General features: G+C 38.0%; 1 protein-coding gene across 2 annotated transcripts in view; it reads left to right on the forward strand.

Moving 5' to 3' along the window:
- The window catches only part of PRDM6 (PR/SET domain 6), a 78,331-nt gene that overhangs the window by 42,316 nt on the left and 17,470 nt on the right, over positions 1-18,545 (forward strand). For both annotated transcript variants that reach the window (XM_054178923.1, XM_054178922.1), the window contains exons 4-6: positions 11,026-11,153; positions 14,860-14,984; positions 18,080-18,422. In XM_054178923.1, coding sequence (XP_054034898.1) covers positions 11,026-11,153; positions 14,860-14,984; positions 18,080-18,422 — 596 coding nt within the window. The remainder of the gene's footprint in view (positions 1-11,025; positions 11,154-14,859; positions 14,985-18,079; positions 18,423-18,545) is intronic.

Here is an 18,545-nt window from a genome sequence, read left to right on the forward strand (position 1 = left end):
TTCAAGGTGAAATCAAACAAAATCCCTGGTCTAACAAGCTTCATTAACAGAATGATAGCTGTGTCATGTATTCTATGTGTTTTACCTTAACGTGTCTGAAAGTGCCACTGGGTATTGAGGTTGGTAGGTATTACTAGATATTGCTGCCTCCTTGGAAGTGCTAATTCACTTGTGGATTGACAGTGTCATGCACAAAGATATGAAAACACAGTTTTTAACTATGTTTTGATTCTCTCAAGAGAAATTACAAGATTGAGGGATCAAAAAATGGTTTTCTTTTTGTGCCATCAGGTTCCTCCTGGTAAGCAGTAAAGTAAGCCCCAAGACAGTCACATTTGAAAAACAGACCTTCAGTGCTCTCTCTGCAGCTTCCTTCCACCTCCCATTATTAGAATCAGGGCAGTTTAGAATGATTTCTATTTATAAGTATCTTTTTGTCCTGAGTGTTTTCTCTAAGGTCACTGAGTTATCACTAAGTCACCTTACAAGCTACATACCCACTGACTTGTGTCAGCTACACTGCCCCGCTTGATGTTGAGTGATGAAATCTGCCAAAACTTGGTTTTGCACATGCTGCTTTTGAGTTCTGTCTTCTGTCACATTCTGTTCATGGTTAGCTATTCTACCCTTTTAATTAATTGTCCAGCTGCAAAAAAATGGCCAGAGCTCTGTCATTACTTTGCAAAGAAACCAGTAATGTTTTCAGAGGTACAAGGGTAACAAAGATCACCATAACTGTCTTGATTCTCTGTCTCAAGAGTATCATCCTAGGAGGTTTATTACTCAGAAAATTCACTGAGGCTTTCCAGATGAGTGAGGGTTTTCAGCTTCAGGCCCTTACAAGCTCCTTGAAGCGTCTTCCCTGATATGAATACTGGAATATACACCTACCACCCAACTGATGTGAGTCTTCTCTTTGGGTTATCTCTGCTTTGATCATTTGCCTCCCTTCTTCTAACTGTCTTTTCCTTTTTAGTCTGCTTTTTATCTGATCTCTTTAGATACTGAACCTAGATTGGCAGCAGTTTTTCTCTTCATGCTCCATATCCCACATAAATGAGACTGCAGAGGACAACTTCAGTCTGTTGCCTCATGGTCTTTTGCTACCAGGGCTGCACAGGAGTGTAATGTAGTGAGCAGGGCAGATATACCAATGCCAATCAAAAATGTCTCCATTGCAGAATGGTCCACATCTGAAGTGCTACTGCTTTTTTGTTCCTGTCTCCTATCAGGAGATGCAAGAGCACACACTGACGACACCATGTTACATAGTGGCTACTGCAAGAGAACCATCCCTTTACATATTTGATGCAAGTGTGCAAGTTCCCAAATTTGTGTGTGTTTTCTTGACTTCCTTTTTTTGTCCTTCTGTTGCATAACACTGGTTTATGTTATGTGCAATTTTTCCCTATTCCAGAACCTCTATAAGCTAGTGTCAAAACAAACCATTGAGGCTTGACTTAGAAAAAATAATTTAATGAAGCCTACATAATCAGCAGGGCATTGCTCTTGTGACAGTTTTTGGAGTAAAGCCTCAATCCTCCAGCCGCTTACACAGATGCTTGATTTCACACACGAGTAGTCCCATTGAGATCAATGGGGCTACAACATGTGCGTAAGTGTTTGCTGGACTGGGGTCTAAGTGAGAGATGAAGACTTTCACCTAGCACAGACAGTTCAAAACAATGTTTATAGTTTCATATGCTATAATCCTTTGAGAAACATTAAAACTAAATAGCTTTTAATATTATTTGGCAAGTTGGTGTTTTGGTTTTATTTTTTTAATAATAAAAATCTGCTAGATGCCTGGTAGATTAAAGAGAAGAAACATTAAGCAGATACTGCAAGATGTTCACTCCATATCAGATATGGCTAATTGTAGAAAATTGCTTTGAATAATGTGAACAGTTAAAGACCATTGGCTGTCAGGATATATTTCTGTGTATTTTCACAGAGCTGTTGTGTTGCAGGGAGATTATTGCCAACAAATGCTGGAGAACATTTTAGTCTGTTTTTAACCAAAAAGGCCTCCTGATGTTTCCTCATTGCTCACTTATTTCTGATTTATATTCCAGTAAGAGTTTGCAACAGTTCAAAACCCTACAGTACAGTTAAAAACATTTGAAAACATTCATGCTGATACAAAGTGCAAAGAAATTTACACCATTTTTCATGTAATACAAAGACTACAGATAAGAAAAAAATCATTCTCTAAATGAACTGTTGTGTTTTCTGCATGGTAACAAAACATTATCCAATTATGTAAAATATAGAAGCAAGTTATTGACATGGATCCATTTCACATACATGCAAAACCTGTAGGAATCAGCCTTCATTATCTGCATAATAATAAAAAAAGACAATAGCAGAGGTGCCTGAGGACTGGAAAAAAAGCCAGTGTCACTCTGGACTTCAAAAAGGGCAAGAAGGAAGACCGAGACAACTACAGACCAGTTGTCCTCACCTCCATCTCTGAAAAGGTGATGGAGCAGCTGATTTTGGAGGCTGTCTCTAACCACATGGAAGAAAAAAAAGTTTATCAGGAGTACCCAGCATGGATTCACTAAGGGGAAATCTTGCTTGACTAATCCGATAGCCTTCTGTGAAGGCTCGGTGAAGGGAGAGCAGTGGATGCCATCTACCTTGACTTCAGCAAGGGTTTTGATGATGTCTCCCACAACATCCTGGTAGGTAATCTCAAGAAAAGTGGGTTAGATCACTGGACTTTGAGGTGGATTGGAAACTGGCTTAACAACAGAGTTCAGAGGGTTGTGATCAATGACACAGAGACCACTTGGCGGCCTGTGGTCAAAGGTGTTCCTCAGGGATCAGTACTGGGTGCATTTTTGTTCAACATCATTAACAACCTGGATGAAATTCACTGATGACACAGAACTGGGAGCAGTGTATGATACACAGGAAGGCTGTGCTGCCATTCAGTGAGATCTAGGCAGGATGGAGAGCTGGGTGAAGGTGAACGTCATGAAGTTTGATAAGGACAAGTGTCCTGCATCTGAGGAGGAATAACAGCAGACATCAATACAGACTAGGGGTCACCCTAGAAAGTGGCTCCATGGAGAAAGTGGTCGGAGTCATAGTGGATAGTACATTATCCATGGCACAGTAATGTGCCCTTGTGGCTGAGAGGGCTGATGGTATCCTGGGATAAATCAAGAAAAGAGTTCCCAGCAGGTCTAGGGAGGTTCTCTGCCCCCTCTACTCTGCCCTGGTGAGACCACACCTGGAATATTGTGTCCAGTTTAGGGCTTCCTGATTCAAGAGAGACTGGGATCTGCTGGAGAGAGAATCCAACAGAGAATTAAGAGGATGTTTGTTGGACTTGCACATCTTTCCTATGAAGAAAGACTGAGAGACCTGGGGTTGTTTAGTCTTGAGAAGAAAAGACTGGGAGGAGAGCTTATTAATGTTTATAAATGCCTGAGGGGTGGGTGCAAAGATGAGGGCAATAGTCTCTATTTGGTGGTTCCCAGTGGTAGGTCAAGGAATAACAGGTACAAGCTAGAACACAGGAGACTTCACCTCAACATGAGGAGAAATTTCTTTACTGTGAGTGTGATGGAGCACTGGAATAAGCTGCCCAGGAAGATTGTGGAGTGTCCTCTGGAGACATTGAAAACTCTCCAGGATGCATTTGGTGTGGTCTTCCCTGGGTGATCCTGCTTTGGCAGGAGGTTTGGACTAGATGATCTCTAGAGGTCCCCCCCCCTCCAACACCTAACATTCTGTGATTCTATGGTCCTATGACTGTATGATTATTATTTTTTTCATAAGCCAACAAGCTTAAATGTTATCTGTAGCATCTTTGTATCTTCCATTCTGATATCTGTCCATAAGGAATATGAAGGCATATTTTAAGTAATGAAACAAAACAGTCAGTCTATTGAAGCAGCAGTTTGAGTGTATATGAGGCATTTATAACTAATGCCTTCCTGAAATAGTCTCCGTACAGATTAATAGGGAACCTGTCCAAAAATTTCCACTTACAGTAGAATGACATTGCTGACATGCATACTGCATTTTTCTTCATACTGGTTTTATGTGTGTAGTTGGTTATAACAAATTCAGTAATATTTATTAGGCAACCAAGTTACAGTTATCATAATGTCATAAATAGATATTTCTTTGTACTGGCTAAGACTAATTTGCCTGTTTACTGTGTAGGTAATGTAAAAATATGTCATTTACAAAGAATGTCAATGTTTGAGATACATTCTTTGTAAAGGATGTGATTATGTTTCTATTATCTATCAACACCAGTGTTTCTTTTTATTAAGTTACATTTGGAGACTTTTCTGTATGTTGCAGTGCAGTTTGCTTCTGATTTTCATTATATTTAATACTTTCTTTTATATAGACAGACTAAGACATTTCCTTGAAATGTTTGCTGAACAGCCTGCTTTGTTCATCAAGCTAGTGAATGAAAGGAGAAAGATATGATGGCTAAAGGCGTGATTGTTTCTATGCAGCTTTCTTATTTGTTGTGTAACAGGGAGAAGACACATACTCAGAATCATAGAATCACTAAGGTTGGAAAAGACCTTTAAGATCAAGTACAACAGTAACCCAACTACCTGACCACATCTCCATGCTTCTTGAACACCTCCAGGGATGGTACCTCCACCATCTCTCTTGGCAGCATGTTCCGATGCTTGACTCAGTAAAGAATTTTTTTCCTAATGTTCAATCTAAACCTCTGCTGGCATAGCTTCAACCCATTTGCTTTCATGATATAGCTAGTTTCTTGGGAGAAGAGAATGCCACCCATCTCACTACAACCTCCTTTCAGGTAGTTGTAGAGAATAATAATTTCCCCTCCTCTAAATTAGGTGACCAGCTCCTAACGTTAAAGACTTTTAACGTCTAAAAACATTAACTACTCTTCAAACATTTTTTTTTCTTCATTGAACATGAACCCTTCTGTAGTTTGATTTTTAAGCCTAAACTATATTCCTTAAATGTAATCTACTCTCTTTCTTTCAGTTTCTACAACATCTTAGGAATACTTCAAATATTCTAGATAAAGAAGTCCTGTGACAATGTGCTGAGCTGAAATGGATCTAGGCAGCAATGTACTATAGTGAACCCAATTTAAATTATTAAGTTACCAAGTTAGGGATACAATCCTGCTTGGTTTCAATCTAACATAATTCAAAACCATATAAAAGAAATAAGGTGCATGTTTTATAATAAACACTAGCTCTCATTGGCATTTTGCTTAACAACCACTGCTTTAGGCAAGCCAAATCACTGATTTTACTGGTGACTTTCCTGTGTTGAGTTTCTCGGACAAATGACTGCTTTATGGAAGAGCTAACCTTCCTTTGTCATTTGTTAAGAGCGTTGTAGAGCTCTGTTCCACCAGTAATGCCTCTGAATATTCTCCACCAAGCTATCAAAGGTTAAGTGTATTCAACTCTATTTACAGTATTAGTTTATTCCAGGGGATTAATATAATGCTGCAAAGCAAATAACTGAAAAAAAAAACCTAACAAACAAAAAACAGATTTAAAATATGGCAATTTCCATCAAAGAAATAATTAAATAGTGGAACTAGCCCTGAAAGACCACAGCAGACACAAAAATATGGGGCTTTTTTCCCTGTAACTTTCTTCTCCTGTGGCTTTTCTTGTCCAAATGAACAAAGAAACATGGCCTGAGTGGCTGAAGTGTTGTGGGCCTTAGAGAGGAAACTGGTCTCCAAGGTTTGGGATGTATCAGAAGGATTATATCAGCCAATGGGTCTCTCTGGCTTTGATAAAGAAGTACCAGGGCTGATCTCTTTAGCATCAAGCAGGCTGTAATCTTCTATAATTGAATATCTTTTACAGACTGCCAGGCAAGTACCCAGGCTTGTAAATACTGCTCTTTTTGGCATTGTTTTCAACTTTTGTTTAGGATACAGTCACCTGGAGGTGATACTGCCAAAAGGAAGGTCTCATGGTAATGGCATTTGCCTAATGTAGAGATTATTCAGTTCTGACATCCAAGCCAGAAAAGGAAGAAGCTTTCTTTATTGCTTCTGCTTGTAGGTTCATATATTGGGATAGAAACTCCTATGTATAACATTATACCTGACATATCAGTCTGTTTCATTAGAGTGCTACAAGCTTTTCCTATGCATGTCCAGTAGTTTAGAATACATCCATGGTTTTTAAATGCACAGCTGATCATCTACCTGAAAGGAGGTTGAAGCTGGGTGGGGATTGGTCTCTTCTCCCAGGCAACCAGCACCAGAACAAGAGGACACAGTCTCAAGCTGTGCCGGGGGTGGGGTGGTGTGTGCTTAGGCTGGATGTTGGAAAGAAGTTCTTCACAGAAAGAGTGATTTGCCATTGGAATGGGCTGCCCAGGGAGGTGATAGAATCACCATCACTGGAGGTGTTTAAGAGGGGACTGGATGAGGCACTTGGTGCCATGGTTTAGTTGATTAGATGGTGTTGGGCGATAGGTTGGACTCGATGATCTCGAAGGCCTTTTCCAACCTGGTTAATTCTATTCTATTCTATGAACTCATCAAAAGTACTCCTTGCTGTCTTGACTCTTCCCACTCAAGACAATGGTAGACCTCCTTGTTGGAAGAAAAGGCTGATGGTGGTGTGAAAGTCCTATGATCTTATGCATGTGATATCAATAGAATACCAGCAAACAACAGAAAGAAAGGTTCTCTAATAATGGTAAGAATTAATTATTGAATATTTTTGTTTTCTTCATAGCTCTTTTGATGTCTTGCAACATAGAAAATTATTCTGATAATCACTTTTACATTAAAAACGTGCATGCAAAGAAAAAAATTCCATGTCTTTTCTTCTTCTGCCTGCAAGGAAAATGAGAGGTCAATTAAATTGTATGCTAATACCCTTTTTTATTTGACTACATGAAAAAATCAAATGCAGTCAGAATTTTCAGGGACAAAATTCTTTATCAGTCCATGGAAGAGAACAAAGGAAAGCAACAGACAGAGAGGAAAGAACTCCAACAAACTAACCATTTTTGCTCTCCATGTTTTCTCTGTGAATTTGCTTTATAGCTTGGCTTTCTCGGCAGCTGTACAGAGAGTTCCTTTATTCTAAAGTTCTGTGGCATTTATGCCAGATACTGGAACAATGTTTTGTGTTGGACTTACATTTGCCCCATCTACCCAAGTGAGCAATACTATATTGGTACTGAAGAAATTGAGAGTTCTCAGAAGGCTCTTTAGCACTCCGCCTTATCTGTTAGTACTACTTAAATCTTACATGGTCCTACCTAGACTTAGTATGTTGCCAGAGTTGCAGATGTTCCAGCAGCTGTTGTTTATTTTACAAACAATAGTTATGGTCCTTCATTGACTTTAGAGCTTCACTTATGAGATGCTGTGTGCTTGAGAAATTATATTATTGTTGAGATTATGTGGTGCTATTAGCATTGCGATTATAAGTTTCAGTATCTACAGCCTCCAAGTGATTATTAATACCCAATCCCACAAAAAATGCATCCAGTCTTTCATGTTCCTTTTATATTTGCACACCAGTTCATGATGAACCATGGCAGTACATTGGGATCCTACCTGCTTATTCCCATTTTCCCAGTTGGAGTGCATGCATAAGTCACAAAGAATATCAGTGGTACACCGTAAGAAATTTCATCATATACTTCATACCTTTCTGCATTTTGATAATTGAGTAAACTGGTGTTTGTAAGGAAATGAATAAATAATGGAAAAGGGAAGACATAAAGTGAATTGTTTACACTTTGGACTTGGTTGAAAAATGAAGCTGTTTCTATGTATTCTGAATTTAAAGGATGGGATTAATAGCATAATAATAATATGCTTCACGTTCTTAGTCCCTTGATATGTAACACACCAGAAAACTATCCTGACATAATCAAGAACCTATTAAGAAGTTAATGAATTATATGGGAACTGCTAAGGAGAAACTGAAGGTGTGTAAACGAGAATATGACTTTGGTTTCTACCAGTAGTTTGGTGCATTCCTTAATATTGGAACAGAACACAGAGAAACTGTAAAGCTTTAAAGCATTTAAAGCAAAAGCAAAAAACTCCAACCAAACTAACAACAACAACAAAACCCACTTCACTACAAACTCTTAGAACTCAGCAAAAACAACAGTTAACAAGTACTTAGGGTCAGAAGAGGGAAATGATCCAGTAAGCAGTTGAGGTAACGTTTCCAAGTATAATCAAAGTAGAGAAATGAAATAACTGATTTTGTCTCCACTGCTTAGATCAATGACTCTTGTGAGATATGGAGGAAAACAAACCATGCATTCTTCATAAGGACTTGGAGAAATGGTATTCTACTTTGTTACGGGGCTGTTGATATATGTTTAAAATTATGCCAGCGTAGATATGTGCAGTGATCCAGAGATACAATCAAAGATTTTCAGTAACATCAATTTATCACAGGATTCTGCAGTAATTTTTGTAACAGATATATGAGTGTGTAAGTATGCATGCATGTGTAATACAGAGGCAGGTGAATATGTGCATCCCTATTGTTTGCTGCAATATCTGGGTTAACAACTTGTGCTACAAGTTTGTATTTCCTCTGTTACGACCATGGTTTGCTCCTTTAATGTGGTTTCCTCAGGCAATTATATAGTGGTTGCTAGTCGAAAGCCATTTTAAAATGACTATGAACTTATACCCAAGGGTAATATGAATAATAATAACCATATCAGTTATTTTTTCCCCCCAAATTTTAGCCTGTACCTTGCAAAGTGACAAGTAAACAGATTTGCTATTTCTCTTCTAGGGTTGGGGTTTCTGCTTCCTTACAGCTGGGTTTTCATTCCTGTGAGAACAGGGGGAAGAGTGCCATGGGATGGATTCTGACTGTGCAACTTTATTTACAATATCAGTAATATTGCCCTAGGAAAGGAGAGCATAATGTCACTGATACATTAGTACTTGCAATAATAAACTATTTGAAAATATTTAGTCCTGCTCATAGAGCAGGCCTTTCTACTCCAGATCCAGGCCTGCAAGAGGTCCAGTCCTTCATTTTCATGGCAAGCTTTTGCTTAACATCTCAGCTCATGGCTTCCATATACAGAAAGTTCTGAGTAAAGCTCCCGTGTGTCCAGATATGGCTGTCAGTACTGACTATAGCAGTCTTTGTCTTTCCTGTTTCATATCATCTGGGGATTAAGAAGCTACCAGCTTTTTATGTGTGGGAATTGTTTTTGCCTCATGTTAAGCCACACATTTTTGTGTTAGTAAGCCCCATGTAAAAGAACAGATAATAAACACAGTACTGAGCCTGTTTGGATAGATACTGTCAAAATGGTTCCAGCTAAACACTGTTAGTCATTAATTTTTAATTATTGTCCTTTTCCTAGGCTGGTTTCCTGTAAAAATAACAGCGACTACAAAACCCCCTTCCATTTCCACTACAAATTTTTATTGTTTAGCATATTTTTCTGACATATTTGACATACATCAACAAGTATACATAAGAACAGGTTCTTACTGATAACCAACAAGCTACCATATATAAAAACCAGGAATATTTGTACTGGAATATTTGTTTGCCTCTGAGGATTCCTTCTGAGTTTTCTTTATTCCTCCACTCAGCGCATGTCGGGGTAGCACCTTACTTCTCCAACCCAGGAGCATCTGGCTGCGTTCCACTTGGTTCTTGTCACAGTCACTCAAGAACAAATTACAAGGATCTCTGCATATGCTTGATTTCCCTGCTGCTCATGGTCTAACAATGGCTATATTGCTCCTGATTACTCCCAGTCCTTCACAGTTAAAAGCAAAAGCTTCTGAATTTGAGATTTTTATGTAGTGGAGTAAGGAACTATATTCTGATTCCTGTGTATGTTTTGTGTGCATTGTAGGAAACACTTTTTTAATAAATCAGAAATATTCAATATTACCACACCATTTCTAGGATTATTTTCTTGATATTGAGCTAGAAATGCAAGATTGTTAATTTCCTTGCTTCAGAAATGTTCAATTCAGTGCAATATATGTGCTTCCTCTTCAACTAGCAGAATTAATGCTTTCAAGAAGACATCAATGTAAGCTCATACAATTTGAAAAGGGATTACATTATTGGGGTAGAATTATTAAAGTGTACAGCATCTGTGGAGGGGCAAAAGACACAAAGACCAGATTTGATTGAGACAAGCACCTACCACAGGCATTTCTGAAGTTTACCAAGGCAACTGCATAACAAGGAAAAATCTTGTGAGACCACCATATGGTGGATCATCACTGCATAGTTAACAATTTCCAAGCATTCAGGACAGGTGTGCATGGAACGTGTATATTTTATTTCAGAGCCTCCAGAGCAATTTTATTCTTTGACTTTAGAGGCAGCACCAAGTTCCAAATGGAGACATAGTTTTTTTTTAAATTACCATAACTGACTTTCCTGTCCTTATCAGCGATGTCATGTTTAGGAAAACCATGATTGTCTTAGGTCTGATTTCTCATTTACTACTTCAAAAATTATATGTCTCAAGGGAGACATCTTCATCTCTTTTTTCCTTCTAGTCTCATTTGTTTTGGTATTATGGATCTTACAACTCCCTAATTTATCATGTGAGGTTGCTGAAGTACATACTGTTTCTGCAATTGAAATGTGAAAGAAAGGATACTTGTTTAGGGGTTGTTACTGCCCCTTGCTCAGATGTTCCAGCCATTTCAATGCAGGCTTTGCATCCAGATTTTCTTGTTTATCTGGCAGTTCATTATTTAAGGCCAGCCTGTCAAAATAGGTTAAATATTCTTTGGGAAACATGGTCACATCTTTGAGACACCAGAAATATGTTTGATACAAGAAGATTGGCTTGATAGAAGAAACATGATTAACTTGCATCCCCCAAAATACTTTTCTGCTATTCAATGTAGATTTCTAAGACCATCAGCACGTAATGACAAATCTCATGGCAATAAATTCCTGGAAAAGGCACAGAGAGACACCAGAATAGCAGTGAAAATGATTGTTGATGATTTGTTCTAACTACTTGACCTTGTGACATCTCCCCCAGATATATGACCAAGATGGGACACTGCAGCACTTTATTGATGGTGGAGAACCCAGTAAGTCAAGCTGGATGAGGTATATCCGATGTGCAAGGCACTGTGGGGAACAGAACTTAACTGTGGTTCAGTACAGGTAAAGTGCCTTTTGATTTACTCAATGCAACAAAATAAAAATGTCTTTGGTGAAAAGTTAGACTGTGTCACCAGTACTATTGCCTTTGATTGCAGTGACAGTAGTACGACAGTGCTCATTCTGGGCAATGCAAAAGTTGCACTGTGTGGTAAAGATGGGTTTCACTTTATTTGTCCTGAGCTGAGGCCACTGTAGTAGGCATGCTAGACCCAAGAACAAGTACAGCCCACTGTCACCCATGTTACCACCACACTGCACAGAGCCTCTGCAAGTTTTCAAATGGTCTGATTGGAAGCAAGCCGACACAAGCAATCTTCTACCCTTAAAGATTCAAGTGCCAGATGAGGCAGAAAAACAGCAGGCGTTTTAAACCCAAAGGCTTTGTGAGAGTCAGTCAGTCAACATACACACATCTAAAGCTTATGCATTGAGTGCACCTGCTAGCCAATGTCACTGCACAGAGAAGGTCAAAATGTTAGGAAAAAATGTAAAGAAATGGTGGTGCATTTTACTTTGTACTTGCAAACATACCCAGAAAGCCCAGACAACCCATTACATAAATACATGATCTCAGCTATAAACAAACATTTTGCCTCAGAATCAGAAGCAACTGCTTGGCCTTATTCAATGTGGTAGGAAGCACATCAAAGAATGCCCGAGGCTTGCCAGTTGCAGTGAGCAATCCTGGTTTTTGCTGGTTGCTTTAGAGAGTAGAGTTTCTTCTCTTGAAGGAGAATCTTAAATTTATTTAAAATACCTTTAAAATTAAAAATAAAATGTACAAAAGAAAGCTAAAATGAAATATATATAAAGTTTGATTACACCATAGGGTTTCAATTTAACAGTGGTAAAATTGTTCAATTGTATTTTCAGCTTTTTTATTCTTTGGCCAGTTGACTAAATAATGCCCTGTTAAAAAAATAACAATCCTATTTATACTTTACAAATCTTTTATTATACCCTTAAATATCTGATATCTATAGCTAAAATCCCACTGGAATTTAAATAAACACATGGGATAATGAATAAATATTGCTATGATGAAAGAGTTTTTTGTAGGTATTTTGTGAACTATTTATCAGTGTGGTGGTGTGTGCATGCACATGTATATATATATGAGCATGCATGGGGGGTGTGTGTGCGTGTGTGTATATATATATATATACACACACACCAAGAAAAAATCATACATGCATATATATAGAGAGAGATATGGCGAAGCTAAATGAAAAGTGAGCATGAGAAAGTCATTACACATCTGTCAGTATTAAGTGGATTTTACAACTCTCCTTTCATGATGGAGTTTTTACTTAGAGTTCCCTCTGTTGATCTGTTTTCGATTACTTCAGATCTTTATAAAATGAACTACAAAAACACAATTTAAAAAACTGGCATCCATCACCAGTGACTGCATCCAAGTGTAAGAAAATAGAAAAGTTGGACACTGAAAAACTGGTCTAATTTTTATTGTACATGGATGTCCTCCTCACAGAAAGTCAGCTGGTTTAAATTCGTTCTGTTATGATTTGTAATATCTAAATGGAATTTTCTTCAAAGTGCTCTTGATTGATTGACCCTTAGCTGAACGTTTTGTTTTTATTTTGAGGCTGACAATAATGTTTGTTGGCATGTGTTCTGCTTCAACTGTGTTGGGACGCCATGAAGCTATCTTTATGAGTCATCCAACCACAATACTAAATACATGTCAGCAAAGGAAATATTATCCGAAAAGGGAAAAATCCCTTTGATGTACTTCAGCATGCAGAGATTTCTGCGAGTTTTGGAAGCTCTGTACGCTTGTAAGGGACGGTGTACACTTACACTTTTTTTTTTCTCTGCCTACTCCAAGCCTCACAGACCACCCATTGCTCAAAAACAGTTCTGCTCTTTCAGCGGCAAAGTGTGTCATTTGGTTTTAGCACATTCATTTGCTGGGCTGCTGTGTTTATATTGAGGGAAGCCAAACTGAGAGATGAAATGTTACAAGGGTGAAGTACAAAGTAGACTCAATTTTTCTCAAGTTAGGAGATGCTAGTAATTTATAGCATGGCTCCAATTTTCATTTTTATGTAACAGTGGAAAGAATTAACAAAATGTGCAGCTCTGGGAAGAAAGAGATGGAGACGATGAGAGGAGGAGCAGGGAAGGAGAGGGGGAGACACAAAGGGGAGAGTTTTTGTCAGATATTCATAGAAGGGTAGGAAAACCATTCTGCTTAGCTAGCAGTGCCCTCCTGAGACAGGGTGGCAGCAAGCGAGGAAAATAACAAGATAAATGAAATTTTTGCAGCTGCTAGTAAAATATTGAGAATCTGCACTTTTTTATTGATCTTTATGATCCTGTTGCCAAGAGCCACTTTGCGGTGACAAAATATGTTGACAAGTGCATATCTCACTGCCATGAAAAATGTGGTAAAAGATTCTCCTTATGTCTGCAGTGTTATACAAGGAACAAATTGCATTGCTACAGCCAATTCTTTATAGAAAGTCTAAATTTAAGACATACCAACCCTAAACACTTTTATCTTGAACTTCAGGCTAACGTTTGTAGCAATTCTTCACTCAGAAAACCAGTTGAGGCCTAACATTTTTTTTTTTTGGGTCTATAGATGCTTTTCTGCCTTACATAAGCTCTCGTAAAAAATGGTCATTTCTTGGTACTTTGACTGTATCATTTTGGTATGTAATCCTTCACCAAGAGTAGAGTGTTCTTGTATATATTGAATTTCTATCCATCTCACAGGAGTATGTTTTACTGTTACATGTGAAGCCTAAGGGAAAAGTCACTACAAACTGATAACATTTTTATTTTATCTTGTGTCCGATTCTAATCTTACGCAGTTTTTGGCCCCCATGTAAATCTGTTGACTGTAGGAGTATCACTCTGAAGCTATTTACATCTGTGCAAGATCAGGACAAGGCTCTTGTTCTTATGCTAGAGTCTCCAGGATTCCCCCGACCGTCAACTTTCAATTCAAGTAGTCTAGGAATATCTATAGTCTTTTCCCACATAGTGACGTGATGAGATAGCACATTTATGGTAGCATTAATTTGTACTTACTGAAGGATTGTTGACATTACCCTCATGTTCCATACAGGCTAAGATTTTATGGTTGTGTATTCATATTAAACCCCTTTCTAATTTTCCCTAAACCAAAGTCTGCTTTACTCAACACCCCATGATCTCTCTTTTGGTGGTGTGTTGCTGTAATGAAAGGCCACGCCATGCTACTTCAAACATCTTGTTAAATTAACTTATTCAAATGAAAGAACTGTTGTCTATTTACCCCTAAAAAGTTGTGCTAACTTTATCTTAGATAGCAAATGTGAAGCTGTTGACTGAACTGCATGCATCATTCTGATGCCTGTACTGTGTGGGCAAAATGTAAAATTTCTAAAGTCACTTGAAGAGGGACATTGCAAGAAGATATCTGTCTTTTAATAAAATCTTGGTGTTTGTAAAATCTTAGTGTTTAAAATAGGTTAGGTAGAAAGTGCCTGCAAGTCCTGTATTACCCTGTGCTACAGAAACAAATTCCTTCCCTAATGATAGATTTAATTTTAAAATAATCAGAAAGTTATCATTTACTTGATTGCAAAAAAAGCTTTAAAAAAATAAATAAAAGGATTTGTGTTGTAATGCTGTGTCTGAGAAGAGGAGAATATTCTGTTCCTAAATTAGGTATTTTTATTTTTCTTTTGATTAGGTCAAATATATTCTACCGGGCTTGTATAGACATCCCAAGAGGCACTGAACTGTTGGTGTGGTACAATGACAGCTACACATCTTTCTTTGGCATCCCTCTCCAGTGCATTGCACAAGATGAAAACTGTAAGTACTTCCTTGGATTTCTGCATGTGTAAGCCAGCTATACTCCTGAAGTATTTTAAGACAAGTGAAAGTGGTTGTATATTTAAGGTAAACTTGACATGCACAAAATAAACCCCTGACACTGGTACACTTAAGCTGTGCAAAAGCATGGTATGCTTACCTAAATAAATGGAGGTGTTTGGAAGTGTGCAGGTACATGCAATTAAGTAGCAGATTTTCCACCATATCAAGCCCACATAGCTGGGTAGTGTGAAGAAACACTCTTCCTTATAAATTATTTATTCCTTGTGTATTCTTAACCAATTTTCTTGACCCTATCCACTGTTAGATCCCTCACAAGACACTGTCTTGATGAAACTGCAATGCATTGCAGGTCCATGAGGCCTATGGTAATGATTTTTCATTCTGTTACCACTGAATATGTCAAGGAAAGCTTTCTCTGACTGTTGACATGAGATCCTTGTGGTTAAAAGGTGAAAGACAGTTTCTCCATAAAAAAGCACAGTGTAAGTAACCTGAAATGGCAATGACCCTCCATTCCATCATGGCCATCCCAGTTTACACCTATTCTACCCGTTCTCAGTATTTTGGTTTTAGTTTGCTAGAAATTGTCACAAAATTGTAGCTTGTAACATAGATCCAGCACGATCCAGTGCTTGATATCTGTGTCTGTAATGGTTGTGGGTGATCCAAGCACCCCCTTTAGTTTCACTGTTTGTGTGTGGAACTTGATTAGAGCTTGCATCAAAGACTTCCCTTCCATTTTGACAGCTATGTGTATCTACGTGGTGGAAAAAAGCAATAATGGATGCCTGACCGACTTTGATCAAGTCACCTTGTGGCTGTCCATGCTTACTCTATCGCATATTAAATATATTTCTTAGGTCAAGCACTTGGATTCTTAAACAACAATGCTAGGATGAACTTGTATCTCATAGCAACTTAAATACTGAACCATGCAGCAATAAACTAGCAAGAGAGCAGGGATTAAACTGTCAAAAATAAACATCCTTTTTCATCTTGAGTTTTCAGATCTGTTGGGCTTGAGAAAAGCTTAAAAGAAACCTAATTACCAGCAGTAATGTTTGCTGATAAAACTCATGCTCTGCAGTGTACAATATAGAAATATTATTTTTTCTTTCATGAGCTGAAGCTTACAAAACATTTATTTTAAAAGCAAAGCATTATGGCTGAAATCTCTAAATAGTGTCACTGCTGTGAGAGAAACCATACTTTTATCCACAGAGAGACTGACTAAGTAGATGAAATTAATGTCTGAGCATCGAACCTGCTGCTGGCAAGTATGTGACATGTGACACAAGCCCTCAAAGTAGACTTTCTGCTCATTCTCCTCCAGTTGGATTATTTTCACCCAGTACAAACTCTGCCTATATTCCTTAGGCCTTTAGCATTCTGCTCTTACTACTACAGTGAATTTTTATGAATATGATTTTTTAAAGAAAAGATTTTCTTTGAGAATGTTGGGGCAAAATAGAAGTGTACACATTGCCCCTTTTACTGAAGGGACATAGACTATGTGTAATATGTCTGGAAACTTGTAATAGAGAGCCCCATAGATGTAACTCTGCTTAGCAACCAAGTCCTCAGATATTCCAGAAAAGAACAGCCTAGGAAGGACCTCAATTTCAGTAAGTTAAATACCATGCAATATTATAATATTGGAGTAACTTTGATTAATGGAAGATATTAGAATACAACGGGGATTATTTAAAGTATTACCAAAAGATCAGTTTGTATTACATTTTTATTGTGCATTAAATAATGTTGGATGAGTCCAGCTTGCAGCTGAAATTTAGTTATTGTATTTTCTCTTACAAATGTGCCATCATGACTTACCTAAACAGACCTGAAGTTTCTAATCTTCTGTTTAGAAGGCGCTATATACCTATGTGTTTGTGTATGCATAGAAACTCATTGTGACAGTAACTGAATGTAGGGACATATGTAGGCACACACATGTAAGTGCAGCATATTTAGTTTTTAAATCCATGTTAAGGTATTATCTTATGAGATTAAGCATGCCAAGATTAAAAATCACAAAAAAGTACTGGGCTTTTTTTTTTTTTAGCCTTTTTTTTTTTCCTCCTTCTCTAATTTCTGGCACCATCTTTCATTAGCTGACTCTTTTATTTATTATTTTCTTGTTTATTTATTTTTTTCTTGTTTTCTGTATGATTCCTGCTTCATTCAGTGCACAATCTAGGTGGTAGTCAAAGAGTGAGGCAGCCGTTGAACTATATGTTTGACCTCCTGTCTTCCTTATCATGAAAGATCCAAATTCAACACTAAATCACTTCTTTGAGAGAACATTGTATTGCATTTGTTGCTGAAATACCTGAGTGTTTCATAAGCCATAGTTAACTGGGGATCATAAGACTTTGACGAACTTGAAACAGTTTTGGTTCCTATTTTGTAGGTGAGAAATTGATGCACAAAGATACCTCTGCCTATACTTTGCATTGTCTTGTGGTTGTCTGACTGCTGTTAGCCTTAATCATATGAGCCAATGGTGAAATCACTGGCTTTGGCTGTGTGACTCTTTGTGAGGTGTAATAGTAAAATATCTTTAATGGCTGCCTTTTAAAAGGGTAAGGGAACTACTGATGCAGTACAGACCTGCTGTATTGCAAGGAATGTCCAAGCAAGGATTCTTTTCCCCAAGCTCTCAAAATTCATGCTTGTCTGTCATATAACAATTGAGCATGCTGACTGCAACATGCAGAGTCAGGGTATCATGAGCGCAGCAGCATTTTCTTTCAGATGGCAATCCTGTTGTGCAATCAATGTATAGCACAGTCAGGTTTCTCTGGGTCCTTTCAGTCTCAGACACCCCTTTGCATGAGTTTTCAGTGTCACAGAATACGGATCATGCATTCAGATCATTGTCTCATTCAAGCTCATATTTTTTTGGTGCATTGTTAAAATAAAATTGTTTAATTCCAGTGTCAAGGAAATGGATATTGTTGGGGGTTTTTTGTTTGTTTGTTTTAATATTTTTTTTTGTCTCCCAACACTGTATTAGTTTTTTAAAAAGCATAAAAAGGATCTTATTTACTTTTCTTGTTTTCTCCCAGTGAATGTCCCTTCGACTGTAATGGAGGCCATGTCCAGACAAGACACCCTACAGCCATTTAATAAAAGTAGCAAACTATCCCCTGCCACTCCACAGCGATCCATAGTATTTCCACAGACTCCGTGTAGCAGGAATTTTTCTCTCCTGGATAAGTCTGGGTCCATCGAGTCAGGATTTAACCAGATCAGTGTCAAAAACCAGCGAGTTCTTGCAAGCCCAACTTCAACAAGCCAACTAAATTCTGAGTTCAGTGACTGGCATCTTTGGAAATGTGGGCAATGCTTTAAGACTTTCACCCAGCGGATCCTCTTACAGATGCATGTGTGTACGCAGAACCCTGACAGGTAAAGCCCAGGCTCTCTTTATTTCTGTATCTACTGATAGCCAGATCCACTGCTTTCTTCTTTTATCAAACTGTTATCATTTCCAAACCCAAACCATTATTAGAAGAAGCCTGTACAACATAA

Source organism: Dryobates pubescens, chromosome Z (assembly GCF_014839835.1).
Source record: "Dryobates pubescens isolate bDryPub1 chromosome Z, bDryPub1.pri, whole genome shotgun sequence".
Lineage (NCBI taxonomy): Eukaryota > Metazoa > Chordata > Aves > Piciformes > Picidae > Dryobates > Dryobates pubescens.